The 21,837-nt window shown below is 32.6% G+C and overlaps 1 protein-coding gene across 4 annotated transcripts; it reads left to right on the plus strand.

Annotated features, from left to right (window-relative positions):
* The first annotated feature begins 352 nt into the window (after positions 1-352).
* On the plus strand, positions 353-20,070 carry LOC106058711 (N-acetylgalactosamine-6-sulfatase-like). Of its 4 annotated transcripts, XM_056005050.1 has the most exons (15): positions 353-359; positions 3,412-3,456; positions 4,889-5,012; positions 5,922-5,996; positions 6,773-6,875; positions 7,485-7,628; positions 7,722-7,788; positions 8,440-8,567; positions 8,671-8,807; positions 15,114-15,217; positions 16,287-16,423; positions 17,141-17,243; positions 18,166-18,293; positions 18,870-18,987; positions 19,372-20,059. In XM_056005050.1, the coding sequence occupies exons 2-15, from the start codon at positions 3,448-3,450 to the stop codon at positions 19,456-19,458; spliced, it is 1,464 nt and encodes a 487-aa protein (XP_055861025.1). In that variant the 5' UTR covers positions 353-359; positions 3,412-3,447; the 3' UTR covers positions 19,459-20,059. The 4 variants fall into 4 exon arrangements, with proteins under 4 accessions (XP_055861025.1, XP_055861026.1, XP_055861024.1 ...); XM_056005049.1 differs by lacking the exons at positions 353-359; positions 15,114-15,217 and adding an exon at positions 10,016-10,119 and having other exon boundaries at positions 3,106-3,456; positions 19,372-20,067; XM_056005048.1 differs by lacking the exon at positions 353-359 and having other exon boundaries at positions 3,107-3,456; positions 19,372-20,061.
* The last annotated feature ends 1,767 nt before the right edge of the window (positions 20,071-21,837 follow it).

Consider the following 21,837-nt stretch of genomic DNA (forward strand, 5'->3'; position numbering starts at 1 on the left):
AAAGATGTGCTAAGGAGACAAACTGAATGTTGTTGGGAGTTGTATAAATTTGAAACATTAGGAGATCCAGAGTTACTGCAGTAACCAACACAGACGAATATCTGATTCTTCACTCGAAGTAGTATCATACGCACTTTTTTAAGATTTGTAACAGTCAAAAGAGTGTCCCTAGCCCTGGACCCAATCACTCATTATCCAGGTTGTGTCCCACTTCATCACATAGCAATACATTGTTTTTATTTTACTTTGAGCAGATTATGTAGGGAAATTTGCAAATCTGCCAAAACTATCGCACCAAAAGCCTCATAAGCCATTCAAGCAAAGCCCTGTAGCATACACATCAATGCCAAAAACAATCATTATGATCAATAAACAACATAAGGCTTTAAAATCGACATCAGTACTGGAGACGAAAAGCTGGCTAGCATCAAAAGTTTTAAATGTTTTAGAGCTCTCGTTTCAAACGAAGAAACAAAACCTGGACTACTGACCAGAACTGCACAATCCGCAGCAGCACTTACAAAGGTCAAAACAAACAGGAAAGACCTTAGTCATAGCCCTCGGCCCCCAAAAACTTAGCGATGCGCTTCAGGGCTTGCAAAGACCTTAATTCAGGGAACAGTAACGTACCAAGAAAAAGAAGAGGCAGACATTGAAAGCGATGGGAAGACAAAATTAAAAATGAAAGGGGCACGTCATTAACAGAGATTCTAGTAGGCCACTAAAGGTAACAGACAAAGAGAAATGAAGAAAGTCTTGGTCTTGATCGTGTGTGGTGCCCAATAGTCCAACACAGTATGATATATGCGAAGGGAAAACCTACTAAAATAGAATTACTCACAGAAAGACACAATAAAATAAAATATGGCTAGGATTCTTGTAAATCTAAGATATATTTCTTTTCAAGTTAACGAGCCATTCAACGTGTGACCTGATATGACACACTTCGCCTAATTGTAAGATATAATCTATTTAAAGTTTATAAACATTAATTACTAAATTTAGGCCTATATATGAACTGGCCATATAGGCCTATATATGAACTGGCCATATAGGCCTATATATGAACTGGCCATATAGGCCTATAGATGAACTGGCCATATAGGCCTATAGATGAACTGGCCATATATATATAGGCCTATAGATGAACTGGCCATATAGACCTATAGATGAACTGGCCATATAGGCCTATAGATGAACTGGCCATATAGACCTATATATGAACTGGCCATATAGGCCTATATATGAACTGGCCATATAGGCCTATATATGAACTGGCCATATAGGCCTATAGATGAACTGGCCATATAGGCCTATAGATGAACTGGCCATATAGACCTATAGATGAACTGGCCATATAGACCTATAGATGAACTGGCCATATAGACCTATATATGAACTGGCCATATAGACCTATAGATGAACTGGCCATATAGGCCTATATATGAACTGGCCATATAGGCCTATAGATGAACTGGCCATATAGGCCTATATATGAACTGGCCATATAGGCCTATATATGAACTGGCCATATAGGCCTATAGAGTTTTCTTCTTGTTCGTTACTGTCCTCATCACCTTAAAGGGTGGCTGTCTATGGTAGATCAGTTTGTACGCTGGACTATCGTTTCGATGGTCCCGGGTTCATACCTTGCCAGGTATGAGCCTGTCGTCTTGCGGGGGGTTTTAACTAGATCTAGGAAATAGATTATGTTCAACTCAGAAGGAACACCCGAAACACGTCAAGCAAATGGTAGAGTCTAATAGAACGGCTTCACTATGCAGTGAGAGCTTCCATTCATAATCGTTGTAAGAGTCAAGTCTTTTTTGGAACTCTAGGCCTATACGCCCACGGAAGCTTGACTCCATATCTGCTTGTCTGAACAAACTTCCTGGGAAAGCTCCAATCAGATGTAGCCTACATTTTTACATTCCTATTACTAGTAGGTACATAAATTAAAAGCCTCCCAATGATTCGTATCCCAAGACGCTCGGGTTAGAAGCTAGGCCAATTTTTAAAAGATGGGCGCACTGGGGAAACTCCACATTCATACCATAAAAACGGCCCCTTGAAATTGACGAGGAATGGTGTGTGGAAAGTGACATGTTTGTTAGAGCTTTCTTCCATCCCCGCCAGTGGACTTGGTCCTTATATAGGCATCCCAACGGATATCGAGGTTCTGTTTTAAATTCCGGTATATTATGGCCTCGTCGATCTCCTCTAACGACCGTTTCCAGTGAGTTTCCACCCGAGTGCTACGTACGTTAGCCTACGTTAAGGCTGAAGCATTTTGTCCGGGATTTATAGAATTATATTAGGCCTAATTATTACAGACTGTAAATCTTGACCAGCTAGGATGGCTGCCTGGTCGTGTGGTTCATGCACTCTGGATGGTTCCTAACCGTAACCCGGGCCTGCTCATCGCTTTATCCTCTGTTCTGCGAAAGGATTATGCCTATATATTGCTCTAGCCGAAATGAGGATGCCATCTTTAATTCCGAAGTAACACTCGAAACATCAATTTAAAAGCCTACAAAAGAGTCAAACATATATTACACTTCATCTAGCTAGATGTTACTGCAAATATTTTAAAATAGGAATGTAGGGTATGTAATTTATTCGGTAAGATAATAGCGCCGCATTTAGATTAAGCAGTTTACACAATAGTGTGACATATCTATATCTGGAGCTCGATATAGATCCATATGTGATGCTTGGTTTTTCGATCTCTTGGCACCAGAATGACTGCAGACACTGGACCTCTGACAGTGACTTTTTGCGTAGGCTACATCTCGATAAATCGACACTAGCTGGGAAAACGGCGGCACTGGATTGATCCACATGGAGAGCGTGCATAAATGATGCCATACACAACAGAGTAGAAAGAATGGTGAATTTAAATGCAACGGCGCTTGGCGATTACAGATGCCCAACCTGTGACCGCAGCTGTGTATCAAGGATTGGAATCTTTAGTCATGCACAAAGGGAAAAGATCGTCTCTCTAGACGTAAAATGCCACATATTAAGAATAAGATATCTCGATTCAAGTATTTATATATATTTTTTTATTTTTAGAATGATCACATGACTTTACTGGCTCATGTGACTAACTTTATAGAATTGTGTGGTTCATGATTTCATCTCACTCTTCTCAGTCTTGAATATGAAAATTATACATTTTAATTTTAAATGATTTGATCTAGATCTATAGATTACATAAGTCATGATAAGTGGTTAGAGCTCTAATTATGTTAGCAGAACATTTAAAGTTTAATATAAAATCTAGATCCATGGTTTTATGGATAGCTGTTTTAATCACAGCAGTTGTTCAAATTAATCATATTAATGGACAAATTAGAGATCACGGAGCTGGCGGAAAAGATGAAAATAATAAACAAAAACAATCAATTTAATGATGGTGGAAAGCCCAACTTCGTAATATTGCTAATGGATGATGTAAAAACTAAATGCATTTATTGTTATATATCTATTTAAGTGGACCTAGATTTAGACTCTCCTCTAGATAATAATTATAATATATATATTTATATATTATTATTATTAGCCTATGCTATATATATAGACTTATACTATACTTATAGAGATCTATATTAAATTAGTGCCTTTGAAAAAAGTTATTGAAGCTCACTCAAGTCACTCCTCCCTCGCTCTAGATAATATCTTTTTTTAATATTAATAGACTTTAATAGACCTATGGCTATGGGCATATAGTAAATTAAATTAAATTATTAGTGCCCTTGAAATTGAAGTTATTGATTTCGGTCAAGATTGAAGATATATATCATCTAAATCTATTATTATCTAGCATGGCATCTAGGCTACATGCCATATTGACAAAGATCTCTATATTATATATAAATATATATCTATGTAATAATTTTAGTGATTTAAAATATATATATTATAATTAATAGATCTAGATACTAGCATTATATTGCCTGTTCCCAGGTTTTCTATATTGTTTATTATTGAAGGAACATATCCCTATCCTTTTTTTTTTTTTTGAGCTTCCAATTAATGGGCCACGTTTTAAAGGTCCTCCTAACATAATTTTTATCCTTTGAATTATTGTATTTGTTAATGAAACAGCTCACGATTTTTCCTTAAATATATCTCCTTCTTTCTCTCTCTCTCTCTCTCTCTGAAACCCCCTTTTAACCCACTATATTTATTTTCCCCACGCTCTTGTCTTAGAAAAAGTCCTACATTCAGCTCTTTATCAAAATATCTGAAAGGCTCTCTGATGCTTTTTGTCTGAAGACTTTTTATTATTGCATCCTGCTCATCGAACACTCACATGAGATTGAGTCCGAACTTTAACACTCCCCAAATTTTATTTGGCCCATTATTTATAGTACATATTTTACATTGAATTAGAGTAGCTTGCTTATATCAACCTGCCACATACAAAAGCATATTATACTTCTGTTTGATAATTCTAGTATCTCTTAATTTATACTTACTTCCATTAACACCCTTAAAAAATTAATTTTACAATCACTGAATTTTCTTTGGCTTCAATTAAATGTTAAAGTATTTCATAACCTCTATGTTGGTTTTGGGTTAAAGTATTTCATAACCTCTATGTTGGTTTTGGTCAAGACTTCCAAGACTTCTATTTTCTTTTTTTTTTTTTAACCTCCAGCTTCAATACAAAAATAATACAGTTATAGTAACATTTCATTTTGTTTTTACAAATTTTTACACATATTCAGTCAATGCTGGCTTCATATGACCCAAAAAAAATAAAAAAATTATTTGATAAAATATCTACAAAAGCAATATATTTGATATTTTGAAAATGTTATTTTACATCCATCATATATCCATCATAACCAATAATTTTTTTTTCAAATTTATCTCTTAGATGGGTTGGGGTGATCTTGGTGTTTTTGGTGAACCTAACAAAGAAACCCCAAATTTAGATCAGATGGCAGCAGAAGGAATGCTTTTTCCAGATTTTTATTCAGCCAATCCTTTGTGCTCTCCTTGTAAGAGTGATAAGTAATTAAGGAATAACAATGGATTGAACTGTTGGCCTATGTGTATGATACAGCAGATCAATCATAGAATAACAATTGATTGAAATGTATGTGTATGATATAGCAGATCAATCATAGAATATCAATAGATTGATCAATGATGTTGCATGGTCTTGGTATTGATAAATTACACAGGCCAAAATAACTTACCACTTATCAACTCAAGAAAACATTATGAAACTGGATGAGACACAAAATAGAGAGTAAGATTCATAACAAATAATTTTCACATTTGATTTGAGTAACACCTTTAGTAAAATCACTAAATTTAGAAAGCCTTCAGGATAGAAGACTTAAAAGTAAAATAGCATTATACATAAAACATTGAACCATAATCTTCAAATACACAAACAAAACCTAGTAAAATACTCAGAGAAAGACACAAAGATAAAGGCACATGACTTAATCCATATGCTAGGACAAATTTGTACAAATTCTCCTTCCCTAGTGCTATTAGAGCATGGAGTCTAGGTTGCCTTAGTCAGACAGGAAAACCAATGACTTGTCAATTTTTAAGTCAATGATTGATTAACATGCTTGACTAGATTGACATAGATATGTAATCATCTTCTTTTTTGAAGTAACATCTGTTTTATATAAGATGCAATAAGATAAGGTTTTCTTTGAGAAGTTGGGACAAAGTCCATGCTCTCATATTTCATCAAAATCTTTTTTTTTTAAAGTAGTGACCAAGCCCATCACTCATTTCCCATTTCTGTCTTTTATTTCTCACAATCAATTCTCCTCCCAAGTCATTTTTGTTACACCATCTAATTTTTCAAATAGTAATAATATCTTCAATAGATTTTTTAGTTTTTTAAAAAGATGTCTCTTAAAATTAATCTGTAATATTTCTAGCCAGGGCAGCTTTGTTGAGTGGACGTCTTCCCATTAGAAATGGCTTCTACACAAACAATATGCCAGGAAGAAATGGTGAGTAGATTTTTGGTGTTTTTATTTTAATGAAAAAAATTGAAATTATCATTTGGCAATAGTTTGAAGTAGGTGATTCACATGCACCTCTGAAATACTATGCTCTCATAAATTTGTGACTCAAATGTCTCTATTAAAAGTCAAGGTCTTTTGTCTGCTTAAACTTTTAAGTCCAGGAGCAAAGACTGATAAATAACACTTCAAAACCAGTAGGTTTGGGTAGATGAAACTTAAAAATGAAGCCTAGTAGAACTTCTGCTGCTTGTTAGTTACATTTACTTAGCTAAAAACTTAAACGTGAGTGTTTATTTTGATATCCATGTACTCAGTGAATTTTTATGAGTTTTCTTTCTAGCTTTACTCTTAACTCGGCCAACACTGGATTCACTCATTGTCATATTTCTACAAATGATTTTAAGTAAAAGAAAAATTTTATCAGAAAAGTTCCTTTCTCTTGTGAAATAAAGTACTTGGGTGGCTGCCTTGTGGTATGTGATCTGGACTTTTGTTTGCTTGGACACACCGTTCTGCAGGAGGCCTAGGCTTGGATATAATTATCTTTGAATCTGAAACATTTGAAACATTAAAACATAAAACACTTTTGTGAATATTATCAAGTCTTATCACAGCTCTGCCCTAAACCCACTTAATGATACATTTGACTCAGTTCACCTCAGTCAAGATCTCCAAAATAATAGAAATAGAACCCATTCTATCATTTTGTCGTTTTGTAGTTTGGGAAATATTCAGTTGCTTTGTGGTTTTAACTTTTTTAGCCTACACTCCACAAAACATTGTCGGAGGAATTCCAGATTATGAAATTCTTCTGCCAGAGCTACTACAACAAAATGGCTATCGCAATAAAATTATTGGAAAATGGTGAGTTTTTCTTCTAAAGATAGAGTTCAAAGCTCCTCTTCTAAGCATTAAGGTTTATTGAACAAGTGATGTAGAGTTGAATATGCTTGGGATAAGTATTTGTTGTACAAAAGAACATCTTTATGTACAAAAATCTCATCCCAGGCTGGCACTTTATCCCTAGCTCTTTAACTCACCAGTTAAGTGCTTTGCCTCTTTAACTCACCAGCTAAGTGCTTTGCCTCTTTAACTCACTAGCTAATTAAGTGCTTTGCCTCTTTAACTCACTAGCTAAGTGATTTGCATGTCAACTACAATAAAATATTTCAAAATATGAAATGAATAAATAAAGTCTACTCTGAGGCATAGTAATCTCCAAAAGGAAACTAATATAAAATTATGTTTCTGGGATAATTTGTTAATAAGCATATCATGTGGTCAGCATAAATAAATAAATGCATTTTATTTACAAAAACAATTGCTCAGGAATTCTTTCTCACATTATTTTTCCAGAGCTAAGTGCTCTATAACTAGCAACACCTTTGTTGAAATTTCATTTTTTTTCCATCTCATGTAAATATTTCTAACTAAAAATTTACTAAATATTTCTTACTAATAATTTACTAACAGGCATTTAGGTCATCAGCCTCATTATCATCCACTAAAGCATGGATTTGATGAATGGTTTGGTTCACCTAATTGCCATTTTGGTCCCTATGATGACAAGACCACCCCTAATATACCCATTTACCGGGACGCTTACATGATTGGCAGGTAGGTAATCACAAAGCTTGTTAGAAATGCAAATTTTAAGTATGTTAAAATATGTTATCACAATTTGATCACTATAATAATTTTTATTTCCAGATATTTTGAAGATTTTGTCATTGATATAAAAACAGGTGAATCAAATCTAACACAAATGTATATTAAGGTTAGAATTAGCTAAATTAGTTCATTTGAAATATATTTTCTTTTCACATTAAACTCTTGGTGAAACAGTCAATGAACTTCAGCTCTTGTTGATAGACTGTCTTTAACTTGGCAATGATCTAGGCTCAAAATATATATACTGTCTTTTGAATAACATTCATGGCTGATTCCTAAAAAGTTAATAGTAAATTTCTGCTGGCTGAATTTGTTACTAGAAAAGGATATAAACAATAAAATAGCTTAGGCACTTCTAATTTTGCTACTGCACATAACGTAATGCTTTAAGATATCAAAAGCTAGGAAAAATAGGCATAAGGATAGAAGTAAAGATGTGGAACAGGCCTGGAAGATGACAGAAAATATAGCAGTACACTGTGTCATAAGAATTCATTGTGACCCATACCCCTACTTTGTATTCATATGAAATAAGAGTGTACTATCTTTAACTATGATTGAGGATTTTCACATCTAGGATTATTTTCTTTATTTTCAATTGACAAATTGTTTCACAAGAAGTTTAAAGTGCCAAAAGTCAATTCTCTAATTCCGTTTTTTAAATGGTTAATGCTTCTGATCATTGATAATCTTCATTTCTCTTTTGGCTGTTATAAATTTTATTTCTTATCATCATTGATTTCATTGTCACTCTTAGGAAGCTACTGATTTTATTGAAAAACAATCCAAAACTGGCCAGCCATTTTTCTTATACTGGGCTGTTGATGCTACACATGAGCCTCTGTATGCATCATCTTCATTTTTAGGTACCTCAAGGAGAGGATTGTGAGTAGAATTCTTTCTTTCAAGCAAATAAAAAAAAAGTACATTAAATCCTATGTATCCTTATTATTATATATTATATACACTTTTTGTTTCTTTTATTTAGATATGGAGATGCTGTCAGAGAGCTAGACTATGGAGTGGGACAGATATTGATGGCACTGTGGACTTTTGGTATTGCCAAAAATACTTTTGTGTTCTTTAGTTCTGACAACGGAGCTGCCACATATGCTAAAACACAAGGCAAGTATATACACAGTGTCTGTTGTAAAGTGCTAATTTGAACCCTGGTGGAAGTGGCTTGGAATTTTATGATTTTTCTGAGTTTTAATTTTTTTTTTTTTGCTTGGGGGGAAATTAAAGGCAGTTAATGGTTGTGCTGGCCACTTAATCTCCTTTGTAATTAAAATTGAATGGGTCTAGTAAATTAATGTACTACTTATATTATTTATTATGGCTTAATGATGTTCAGCACATGTTCATAATTTTTTTACTTTAAAGACATTTATACCAAGGTTTTAGATCTACAGTTTGTTTGATAAATATTCATTGACACAAATTTACTTTTATTAATAATCATTTGATAAAAATGTTTTTAGTTATGGGTTTGATTTTTCTTGGTTTAAATTTTGAAATATAATAAGTAAAAAAAAAAATTGCCCAGTAATGGGTAAGTCAATTCTTATTAATATGACCTGAGGAAAAGCAGCTAAGTAATGGATAGCACAACAACCAAATGCCTTTATTTTCCCTAACTGTGGCCAGGTTTTCATTTGAACTCATGAACTTTGGTCTATTCTAAAATCACTAGAGTTTAAAAATAGCTTTTTATGCTAGTCAATCCCTAGAGTTTGAAAATAGCTTTTTATGCTAGTCATTATTTGTTGTTTTTAAATTGTAGAAGAAATAACCTTTATGCTTGATATTTTACAATACACATTGTTCTCAACGTTTTAATCATGTCGACTGAAAGCATCCTGCGACTGCAGCACATGTTTGCAGAACGTCTAGATTTAGAATCATATATATTAGTCTAGGCTCATAAAAACTTGATGAAAAAAATGTAATAATGTATGTAGCTCATTTAGATTAAATTAATTTAGCTTTAAACAAATGTCCAAGACTTACAGACACTTATATATGCTTGTGTCATCCTTATAAAACATAAAATAGAGCATATTGCATGCATGCATGAACTCAAAGAGGCTTCATCTAATATCAGCAGTTTTCAGACATCTGAGAGTCAAAAAATAGCCAGTGCATATTTTGACCCCATCACTGGTCACTTAATCTAAATATTGTGCCTTTCTTTAGATTCTTTGATACTATTATTGATTCATTTACACTTAAAACCAGAAGCCTAGATCCTTTTACTCAGCGTAGTCAAAATATAGAATACAAACTACTTTTATTTGCTATATGTAGAATAAAGATATGCACTATAACCTCAGGTGGCAGCAATGGACCTTTTCTGTGCGGCAAAGAGACTACCTTTGAAGGTGGTATGAGGGAGCCATCTGTTGCCTGGTGGCCAGGCATAGTTAGTAGTGGGCAGGTAATTATACAATAAGCACTCCCTAAACTTTGTAAGCTTATTTTTGAGCTGAAGGGGTTTCATTGCTCCTTTGATTGTGGTGCAATGGTCTGTGATTTGATTTCTTTTTCTTTTCCTTGTTTGACAATCTGCAAGAGGAAAGCCAAGAAAATATTACAATAAAGTTAATTAAGATGAACTATTTATTAGTAGTTTAGCTGGCTATGGTCAGAGAAAAATCTCTCATTTTAAAATATTAATTAATACATCTCATTATAAACTAGATAACAAAATAATGACAAATGGAATAAAATAACTTTTCATATCTATACAGAACACTCCAAATTAAAAATACTTGAAAATATTAGAAAAAGTTTTCCTGAGTAGAAGTTATTATATTTTATAACATTATTAGTGAATGGTTAGTCATTGTGCTAGCTATGTATTTCTTCAAAATCATTAGCCAGGGAAATGGATGAACTCTATTTTACGTCCTACAGACTTCTGAAACCTAAATATTTTTTATTTATATCACTGACATTTATAATTTGATTTTTAATTTAAAAAAACAAAAAACTTTTCTTTTTAACAAAGCTAATATGAACTCACTGTCTGTCTGTCTGTTAAAAAGTTTGTACACGTTATTTCTCCCACACCCAATCTCGGATCAAGCTGAAATTTTCACAATTACATCTTTTACGTGATAACACAAGAACCAATTTAAAAAAAATAACCAATTAATTAACTGTTGGTAATTAATTCTTTTGTTTGGTATCTTGAACAAGGAAAATAAATCATACTTCACAGATGTCGTGGTATAAGTTTAATTAGTCCCCTTGAGGAATCTTGCGCCCTTAGTTGACATTTTTTTAATGCATTTAAAAAATGATCATGTAAACATTCACCAAGGTACCCCTTTGTTCCCTCTCCCTTTCACCACTGGTCCAGACAAGTGATAGAATCGCATTGAGAAAGCTAAAAGCAAACAAAAACAATTGGTGAAAGTATTTCTATCGCACAGATTTATATGTCTACATGAACTGTACATGACTGATCCAAACTAATTTATACGACTACACTTAATATAAAGCTTTGTTGTTTTTTTTTAAATAATTTTTTATGTTCTTTTTTTTTTGTTTTTAAATTCCTTTTTCAAGAATTGTTCATTTATATTACTTTTTTATTACAAATAATTGTATGCAGCACTAGTTATTCTATTCACCATTTATCTCTTTTCTATACACTGATTACATGATGTATTTATAATGTTCGTTTTTTTGGAAAATAATATCAGTTTTTTGTCAGTTTAACAAAAATGAACAGCGGTGCACCTCAAGATGTTAAAAATATATCTATAAATAATTTTATAATAAAATCAATTGCTTGTTATTTCCTTAATTGAGTTTTTTTTAAACAAACTTATATCAACTCTCTGTCTGGTAAAAGGTTTGTACATGTTATTTCTACCACACCCTTTATGATATCAAGCTGAAATTTTGCACAATTATTTCTTTTACCTGACAAAACAAGAATCAATTAAAAAAAAAAATTTGTTGCTAATTACTTATTTTGTTTGGTATTGAACAAGAGAAAGAAATATTACTTGACTGATGTGGTGGTATAAGTTGAATAAATTCTCTTTATACTTTGTGGAGAGAAATAGGTAGCTGCTTTAAAGTTTGAAAATAACTATAAAACCTTTTTTTTAATGCATATAAAAAGCGATCACAGTAATATTCACTCAGATACCCTTTTATTTCTCCCCCAGCCCCTTTTCAAATGGTCCAGACAAGTGATAGGATCATAATGTACTGAGAAAGCTAAAAGCATGAAATTGGACTAAACAAAAACAATTAATAAAAATATTTCTAATCGCAACGATTGATTATTGTTTATCTAGATCTATTACAAATTTAATTACATGACTGATCCAAACTAATTTGTACAACTACGCTTGATATAAGCTTTGTTTTTTTTTTTAAAGTATTTTTATATTTTTCTTGTTTTTTATGCATCCATTAATATAACATTTTCATGCATACATTTAACTGCTGGTAAAAAATTATTTTTTTTTCTAAATTAATGTCATTTTATCTCTGCCTGTGATCCTGTCTGGGGCTTGGGCCACCAACCAGCTTTCTCCAAGCATCTTGGTCCTGGGCAAGTTGTCTCCAACTGTCCCCATGTCTTGCCCATCTGCTTGGCATTCTCTTCCTAATTGCGATGCCATGTATTTCTGGGCCATCCTCTCTTCTTCTTTTCTAAGTCTTTCCTTGTTATGATGGATGCAGGATATCTACTTCAGTGGGCTGCTGCTTTGTTCTTTGCCACAGTTCGTCATTCTAGATCTTCCTCAGGCAGGTACTGATGAATACCTGGATTTGTTTTATGTCGGTGATGGTGGTTCTCCTTATAGAAGTATTGGCTTAACAATGGTGTTGAAGAGCCTGATCTTGGTAGTGGTACTTATTTCCCTTCATCCCCAGGTGTTTTTCAGCTGATGGAAGACTGCTCGAGCTTAACTAATGCAGGTTCTGACACCTGCATCTGTTCCTCCATGGTTGTCTAGTATACTGCCAAGATAGGTGAAGCTTTCCACCTCTTCCAGCGCCTCACCTTGGACTGTAATGGGTGTATTGTTGGATGCCTTTATCTTGAACATATTGCTCTTCCCTCTGTGTATGTTAAAACCCATTCTAGCTGAATTGTCCGCAACAATGCCTATTTTTTCTTGCATCTGCTGTTGTGTGCCATCTGTAAAGTTGAGGTTGGCTAGCTGTTTCCACAGTGTCCACTGTATACCTTTCCATTTCTGGTCTGTTGCTGTCTTCATGAACCAATCAGAAACAAGAAGGGAGAGAGTAAAAAGCCGTGTCTCACTCCTGTTTGGACTTCAAATGTGTCTGTCAGTTGTCTGCCATGCACTATTCTGCCAGTCACCCCTCATATGACTTAATGATGGTATTTGTAATTTTTTCAGGCACTCTATAGTGTCTCAGTAGTCTCTATAGAGGGGTTGTTCGTAAGATGGTGAGGTTGAATCATGCCACTTGTGGTGTCATCCCAGTCTCATACATGGTCCTGACATACCTTGTACTGATGGTGATGGTGGTCCTGGTTGAGATGATGGTCATTGGCCTGTTGGCTTTCAGATGACTCTGGCTTTCACCGACATGTCATAAACCTTTCAGCTGGAGGTCCATTGTCTTGTTTCTGTAGCTAGTGTTTCTACAGGGTAGGGTAGCTAGCCCTATGCCCAACCCTCATCCTTTCTCAGCCGGGCTTGAGACCATCTATGGCGGAGTTATTAATTAATGTATTATAATATTATATAATAATAAGGGCAATGTTTTCGATCTGGAGGATTAAGGAGGAATGCAGTGTTTCACAAGATTTTACAGATCCAGTTGATACCTGCATATTTTTCCACATCTCTTGCAGACAAAGCCTTTGTCTGCTAGTATTGTAATAATACTAATTAATAATATTCTTTAAATTAAAAGCCATGAACTTAAACTTGATATTTTTGAATTACTTAAGGTTGAGATGAGCTGACATGTTTGTACAGTTTTTTTAGACATGTATTATATTATATATAATTAGAGACTGCTTTTGCTATATTAAATTTCTACATTTTTTTATTGAGGACATTCATCATAGTAATCTTAACATTATTTAAAAATGTATTTTAATGGTTTATTTCATATTTCATCTAAACAAAAAATTATTCTATTGTATTTACTGTATATATCTTAGTTGTATTTTGGCGGTACGTGACGTTTTGGCCCCACCATTTTGGCGACGGGACATTTTGGCGCGAGATATCATTTGACGATTATTTAATAAGCACTTAGCTTTTATAACAATGTTTATTTCATTCTACCATAATATTGTATGTATAGTATGAATTCTAACACCGTTCAGCGAATTGTTGTTTTTTTAATTATAAAGGTTTTGCTTATTTCATGAATATAGCCCTATAATAAGTCAGATTCCTGAATGGTAATGACATGCTATATGTGAGTTCTGCTAATCACACTGGATGACATTTTTGGATTTCCTTCCAAAAGATTTTTTTTTATTTGACATTAGTGTAATATACGAACTAGCTAAGTGTCACACTTTAATATAACAAAAACCATGTTAACATCTAAATCTCTATCACGCTGAATGACGACAATAACTCCACACATAGTAAAGATCAAGACACGGAATGTGGTCAGTACAAACTCTAACGTGAATACACAAATATAAACAAACACTATGGGTGACAATAGATAGAAAAGATATATTTTGAGAAATTGAGTAGGGGTGATTTGGGTGACACATCTCGCATTGATGCAGGTAGAGTTAAACAAATGAAGACAAGACCAGCACCGAGCACTGGTCGTTGGCGTCATGCGTCTGGCGATCATCTCCTTGGAAATGGTCATTTCATGTGACACCTATCCCGCCCTCGCTCTTCTGTTCACATTTCACTCCTTGTATATACTCTTTCCTCCACCCCTCCCCTCTCTCATGCGTAAGACGATAATCTGTTTCTAGCACTCTACTTGCCATCCCTAGGTGCGAATTTATAATCCTTAATCTTTAATTCCCAAAGCGGCCCAATGTCTACCCCTCTCTTTCAATCTCTTCGCCCCTACATCTTTAGAAGCTCGCGTAGTGTGGACCATTCACTAATCATTTTATCCAGTACGCAGACTAGAAAAACTTTCGCCATTTCATTCTATTATATTTCTAACTGAAAACCTGGTGGAAGTCTATATAAAAAATGGAAAATGTCCAGTCGAAGCGAGGAAAAGACAAAATTTCGCATGAAGGATATACAATAAACGTACATAATGTATTTAGCGCCAAAACGTCCCGTCGCCAAAACGACCTTCGCGCCAAAACGTCCTGCTTCAGTGTTTTGGTAATTTTAATTTCTAAAATATTAAAATAATAGGAATCTTGCCATTGAAAACTATTTTAAGTTTAAATTAAATCACTTCTTTTGATGTAATATTCATTAGGTGGGAGTAATGGGCCTTTTCTTTGTGGCAAACAGACAACTTTTGAAGGTGGGTCTAGGGAACCTTCCATTGCTTTCTGGCCAAGTCATATAAAAAGTGGTCAGGTAATTGTCTTGAGTTCAATAATTATATCATTGATCAATGTGAACTTATCAGCCTGTTGTGTGTGTGTGTTGTGGCTGTCCATGAGATGATAAAGATTTGTAAAGGCTTTTTGTCTTTCTAGCAAGTGGTTAGATTTTACATTATAGTTTTTCAAAGCTCATTGATTGTTGGGATAGATCATTAAACTATATATGGTTAATAATTGTCAGCCTCCTGAGGAATCTGCATCCAGCAGAAAGTTGGGCAATCATGTTCTTGTTGGCTTTTGCTGCTGCTTCCAATGCAGTAAAATTGTCAGAGAATAGTAGTGTCACCAAGACTCTGTTATAGATGTTGGCTTAAAGATATCACATTAAGAAATAAGCAAATTTTAAGGTTTAAGATTTACTCATCCTTGTATTTTTATATCTCCCAGAGAAGAATAGGTCAGATAAAGTAGACTAGCACAATGACAAACCATTTTTACTATCCCCCTTAGATAAATGTCTGGTATCTGTTATGACATGTTGGACTTGAAAATGTTTTTAATTTCCCAGTAATGTATGGGTCTCTTAAGGCATTGTATTCTGAGTCCAGAAAAATAAGGATTTCACATCATCACACAAACTCAGTTGCCACCTGCATATTTTGCTTGTTTAATACACTCAAACAAAAAAAGTATAAAGGGCATTTAACTGACTTACTTTGGAACTAAAATTATAGAAATATTATAACACAGATTTGAATACAACTTTCATATCCCTTTAAAATATATATTTCCTTAAACCTCACTACATGCAATTTAAAATATACTTTAAGTAATGTTAAAACATAAACAATATTTTGACCATATTGATTAGTTACATTTTAATTAACACTAATTTATTTTATTTGGTTATCTTGTTTCACTATAAAGTAGTACACACAGTCACCATAGTTGAAATGTATTAATAATTATCTATCTATTGTCTTGTATTCAAAGACTCTACTACTAATTATGTTCATCCCTAATCACTTAAGTTTGTTAAATTCCTTTATTGATTCAAAGTGACAAGCATTTTACCCCTATATTTTGTTTTCTTGATTCAGATTTCTTTCCAGACTGGTTCATTGATGGATTTGTTTAGTACTTTATTGGATCTAAGCAACATTTCTCTTCCCGCTGATAGGCCCATAGATGGCATTAGTCTTAAAGATGTTTTATTAAATGGGAAAACTATTGAAAGGTTTGTGAAATTAGCGTGAGATGAGAGGAATTAAATATCATTCCAATTTATTTGTTATCTTAATCATTAGAAAGACTAAATGCCATATTTTTGGGTAGAAGAAAAGGTAGAAAGAAAAAATGGTTGAGTGATGCCTTACCTTGTGGTCATTTTTTGATGCACTAGAAAACTTGCAGAAATGGCATACCATATCACATAGTTATTATTTTATATTTTATTTTTACCTTGAATATTGGATATGTCAAAGAGCAGAACAGCCAAAGCAAAGACTGTTTAGATTAAAAATAGATTAAAACCACTTTAAAAAATATATTTAAAAAAATACAGGAAAAATAGTCATCTAACGTCTCATTTTACAATGAACACAATTCAATGAAGAATGTGAGTTTCCATTTCTAGATTGACCCACTAAAAACTAAGATTTTAGCTTGTAAATTCACAATAGTCTTAAGTACTATTTGAGATGACTGGAACCAGGTATATCTAAGCTTTATGATTCATTTGTTTAAACAAAAAATTTGTTTTTATTTAACTACTTGAATAACCACGCAATCATTTGAGTTCTTCATTGTGATTTATATTTGAGAAATTAGGCTTATTGGATTTAAGTAACCAGTATTGTAAATTGGTATTCTTGGATTTGTATAAAAATTGACAACTTAATTGGTAGCTCATTAACTGCTTTAATTAACATTTTCATCAACACTGTATTTACAGACCTATATTTTATTACCGTGGAGATCTCCTGATGGCTGTCAGAGTGGGACAATATAAGGCTCACTTGTGGACTTGGTCAAATAGTTGGAGTGAGTTTAAAAATGTATGTTTGAACTCAGCAAATAACTTTTGAGTAAAGAATAAGAATGCATGTGGTGCATGTATCACAAATGTTTTTATTATTAATTTAGTTTTTAATTTTATATTGATTGTGCAAAATATATTTTAGCCTAATTTTTTATTTTCTCATATTTTTGGGGAAAAAAATATTAGATCTAACTTTATTTTCATTTATAACAAATAATGTCAAAGTTTTGATTCTTTATTTTAAAAATACATTACAATATATTCTAGGCCTATAATTAATTTTACAAAATAATTAAATTTATAATATAATAATTACTAACTAGCAATAAAAAAAAACATGAATGCTTTGAATTCCTGACCAAACTTTACCACCCAAAAAGAAATTTTCACACAAACACTTGAAATGTTAATACATTTTTTTGTTGTATTTTCCATCACCATTTACAGCTATAGTTTTCCATGGGCTAAACAACTAAACTTTTTGTTGGTTCATCTCACCATCTTACATATTAATGAATACTTTTGTAAGTCCTCATATTGACATCGATAACAATATTGTAAACGCCTTATGGGCTCATAATATACAGGTTACAGCTTTTAATTTAAATAATTAGAGCTTTAAAAATATTTCAAATTGTATTTTTTTTAAATATATATATATTTTATATGTACCCAGTTTAAAGCTTTAAGTATTTGTTCCAGGTAACTCTAAAAAGCAATAGAAACAACTTAATATTTTGTCAGGACTTAAAATGTAAAGACCACTATTATAGAAGACATTTGAATGCTCAAATGCAAATTTTAATTATAATACTAAATATATATAATATATATATATATTATTATACATGCCTGTGTCTATCAATATTATTTTTGCATTCAATTAATAAAGGAATAATAAATTTTGTTATACAGTATTATTATTTTCTTTATTTTAGGGTTCAGGGGTAGATTTTTGTCCAGGTGAAAATGTTGTGGAAGTTACTACCCATGATCAGAAAAATCATACATTACAGCCCCTACTGTTTGACCTTGGAGCAGACCCAGGAGAGAAATATGTTATCAAGTGAGTCAAAATTGTTCTGTTTTCTAGTTGAGATCCTGAGTTCCTTATTTTATGTTGTGCAACTGTTCTCTTTGGTCATTCAAATTTGCACTATTTTCTCATTGTTATATTGGAGTGTTCAAATGACAAGACCAATATACAGGCAGTGTTTTCAAATCAGACAGCTCTCCATATAGTTTTCTTTCTATAGAGGTGTTTTGGGGCCAATGTTTGTTATGGCATCTTGATAAAGAATGCAGTTTTGAAGGACATGGTGAGCATTCTCTGGCAAAACTCCACAAGGGCAGAATTTGCTAGTTGCAATTTTTAACTTCCGGAACATAATGTTGTTTCATTCTGTTGTGTCCTGTTCTGATGCGAAAGATTAGATGTTGGTCATGTCAAATTTGCACCAAAATATATGTACTTGATTTAAAAACAATTGTTTCAATGATAGAATTATGATTACTTCTGAAATATTAAAAGAATTGTATTAGATAATTATGCAGAATGGTTGCTAACCATTGCGATGTAGAGCAATTAAAACTTGTCATAGCATTCCCATATGTATTTAATATATTTATATATATAATGCAGACCCACAAGTCCAGTTTATCAGAAGCACATGCCATCTATTATAAGTATTGTGAAAGAACATTTGGCCAATCTAGTCCCTGGAGTCCCACAGTTAAACCTGTGTGATGATGCAGTAATGGTAAATTTGTTGTTTTATCACTAAAACCCAACCCTGTTGTTAAAGTAACAAACTTAATATAATTACAAAAATAAATTTTATATTGAAGGGAAAAGTAGATGATTTCAATACTCATATGTATGTTTAAAAGAAAGGATCTTGAATTTGTCTAATATTTTCATTAAATAGTTGCATAAGATACCTTGGAAGACAGTGGGCAAAATACATTTATCAGATAGATTGAGTTGCGCTAAATGTTCTACTTATATTTGCTATATGGCTAAAAAATAGGCAATTAGTTTTGAAAAAAAAATTGTGCTCATATTCTTTGTTTCACCCCTAAAAAATTTTTGTTGGCATAAATTTTTGTTTGTATAATGTTATTTATTATTTCTTTCTTTCAAGAACTGGGCTCCACCTGGATGTGAGAAACTTGGACGCTGCCTTCCGATTCCAAAGTCTAATCCTTCAAAGTGTGATTGGCCGCACTAAATTTTCTTTATGTTGAATTTTATAGTGGAACCCTCTAAATGGCAAACTGCATATTTGCATAATGTCTTTAAATGCATAAAATAAAATATTCTCAATCCTAGCATATAGTAAACTGTTCAGTTAATTGCGTACTGGTTGACAGGTTCATTGCAAATTGGTCAATTAAAATTGTCTTTTGACATTCACATTAAATTCCTAAACTAATTTTTGACATCAAATCATTGAAGTACCAATAAAAACTTAACATTTGATTACTTGTTCAGTTTACTATTAGGATTTTATTTTATTATAACATGAATAGTAGGATTACACATAAAAAGTTTTGTATTATGATCCCATTAGCAAAGCTTTTAAGATTTTTTGTCAAACTAAATTGCAAAAATGATAAGGTACATTTATGTAAATAATTGGTTATAGTTTTTATGGTTATTGTTCTTATTTGATTGTATATTGGACTTTTGTAAAAAAAAATGTTAATGTGTTCTAAGATTTCTGTTGACATAGCATGTTTAATAAAAAAAAAAAAATAATTCACAATAATTTTTTAAATTAATTTTTTTAATTCACTTGAAATTGAAATATGTCTATTATTAAAAATTATGTGTAAATACAAAATTCACTAAACTTTTATAATATTTTATCCAATGATGATAATGCATTTAATAGTCGTTACATACTTATTAACCATTAAATCTTTCATGAATAGAAAATAAATCTGAGATATAATGATTTTTGTAAACTAAATTAGTTTTGTCTTCCTTTTTAAAAATTAGGAGTTAATGATTATGTTATATTTTTTAATGCTGATTTATGTGGCTGTGTAGCATTCCTCATTAATCTTCAGTCTTCCTTATTATTTTATTAGCTAACTAGAGGATCTGAAGAAGTTGTATGCTTTCCAAATGGGCATCAAGCCTTTTCCTGGAATCAGAGTTTCATAAATTCATTCAATTAGCATCTACAAGGCACCATTGCTCATAGTAAGAAGAGTGCTCAAGTGTGAAAGACCTTTAAGGCATTAGAGCATGTGTAATGGACTTGATTATCCAAAGATTATCTTTTTCTTCAGCAAGATGTCTTGTAACAGGCCTTTTTTTTATTCAAGCTAAAGAGGTTAACAGAGAGATGTCCTTCTGGAAAGATTCAATCATTCTGATGCAAGGAACTGGTTAGTATTTAGAATCGCATTGGCAAAGATATATAATAATGTCTTCTTCAAAAAAACATTTTGAATTAATTTTGCAGATGCCTCTCACCAAAACAATTTGAAAGGTTCTAAAAATAGGCTAATTTTGTTAAATCATTTAGATAATCTATATACTTTGTAATGAAATTGTCACTACTTGTTTTGGAGAGTAGTATTATCTCCCAAATTTAAATGGCATACTGCCATACTCTGAAGGTACACTATGTACAATATACTTTTCTAGAGTTTAATGCTTTCAAGCTCAATTCAGTAAAACAAGTAATCTAGCAATGAACAAGTTCTCATAAAATATGTATCACTTGTACAAATAGAATAACACTAACTTAACAATAATATTATTGGCAAATACATTAACTATCCATCATAGAATAATGGCAGTTGAACAGACCTCAATATTTTTCATCCCTTTACAAAGACTTCCTGTGTTAGACCCTAAGTTTAGTTTAGAAACGCACTGTAGTAGACAGACTTTGAACGCCGCGACATTTTAGTGACGAAATAGGCATTGGGTTAGAGATTATTGATGTAGACTTTGAGGACAGTTACTGCTAGGCTCTTGAAGAGATAACATCACATTTATTTACTGACTCCACAGTGGCCCATTCTGTATTAAGGTTAGTTATTCTATTTCATCACGAATGAACTTAGTTACTGAGCAATGACCCTTTGTATTCTGTTTGTGGAGGTGTATGTCTGAGAGAACTCGCATCTGTAATACACCATACAAAATACTCAAGCATATGGGCTTGTCATCAAGGTAATGTGGAAATACATCAAGCATAACTCACACATACATCCGTTACACCAGATTGTTTAAATCTTTGTCCTTTCTTTTTTTCTGAACATTCCTTTTCTTAGTTTTTCAAAATGCCTACGTGTTTACATCAATGTCTCTCCAAGGTCTTAGAGACTTTTCAATCTAACAAATATTTTGTTTCCCTTACACATAGACATTGTGATCTAATAACCTGGTCAGTTCTTGGATAGTAGCTATGTTTGTGTCAGGCGTGACATACATAAAATATCTTTAAAAGTATTAAATTTATTTTTCCTTTGGGCAATTTTTCAATATTCAGGTTTGTTACAAAGCGTGTATCAACTCACTCTGTCTGTCTATGGTAAAAAGTTTGTTCATGCTACACCCAATCTCAGATCAAGCTGAAATTTTGCAG

Source organism: Biomphalaria glabrata, chromosome 11, assembly GCF_947242115.1.
Source record: "Biomphalaria glabrata chromosome 11, xgBioGlab47.1, whole genome shotgun sequence".
Taxonomy (NCBI): Eukaryota; Metazoa; Mollusca; class Gastropoda; family Planorbidae; genus Biomphalaria; species Biomphalaria glabrata.

Bases quoted from the DNA above. Each gene is read 5' to 3' on its own strand.
- LOC106058711 (XM_056005049.1), top strand. From the start codon at position 3,346: ATGGACAAATTAGAGATCACGGAGCTGGCGGAAAAGATGAAAATAATA. The intron at 16,424-17,140 runs GTTTGTGAAATT...CTGTATTTACAG, and splicing joins AATGGGAAAACTATTGAAAG to ACCTATATTTTATTACCGTG. The intron at 18,294-18,869 runs GTGAGTCAAAAT...TATATAATGCAG, and splicing joins GGAGAGAAATATGTTATCAA to ACCCACAAGTCCAGTTTATC.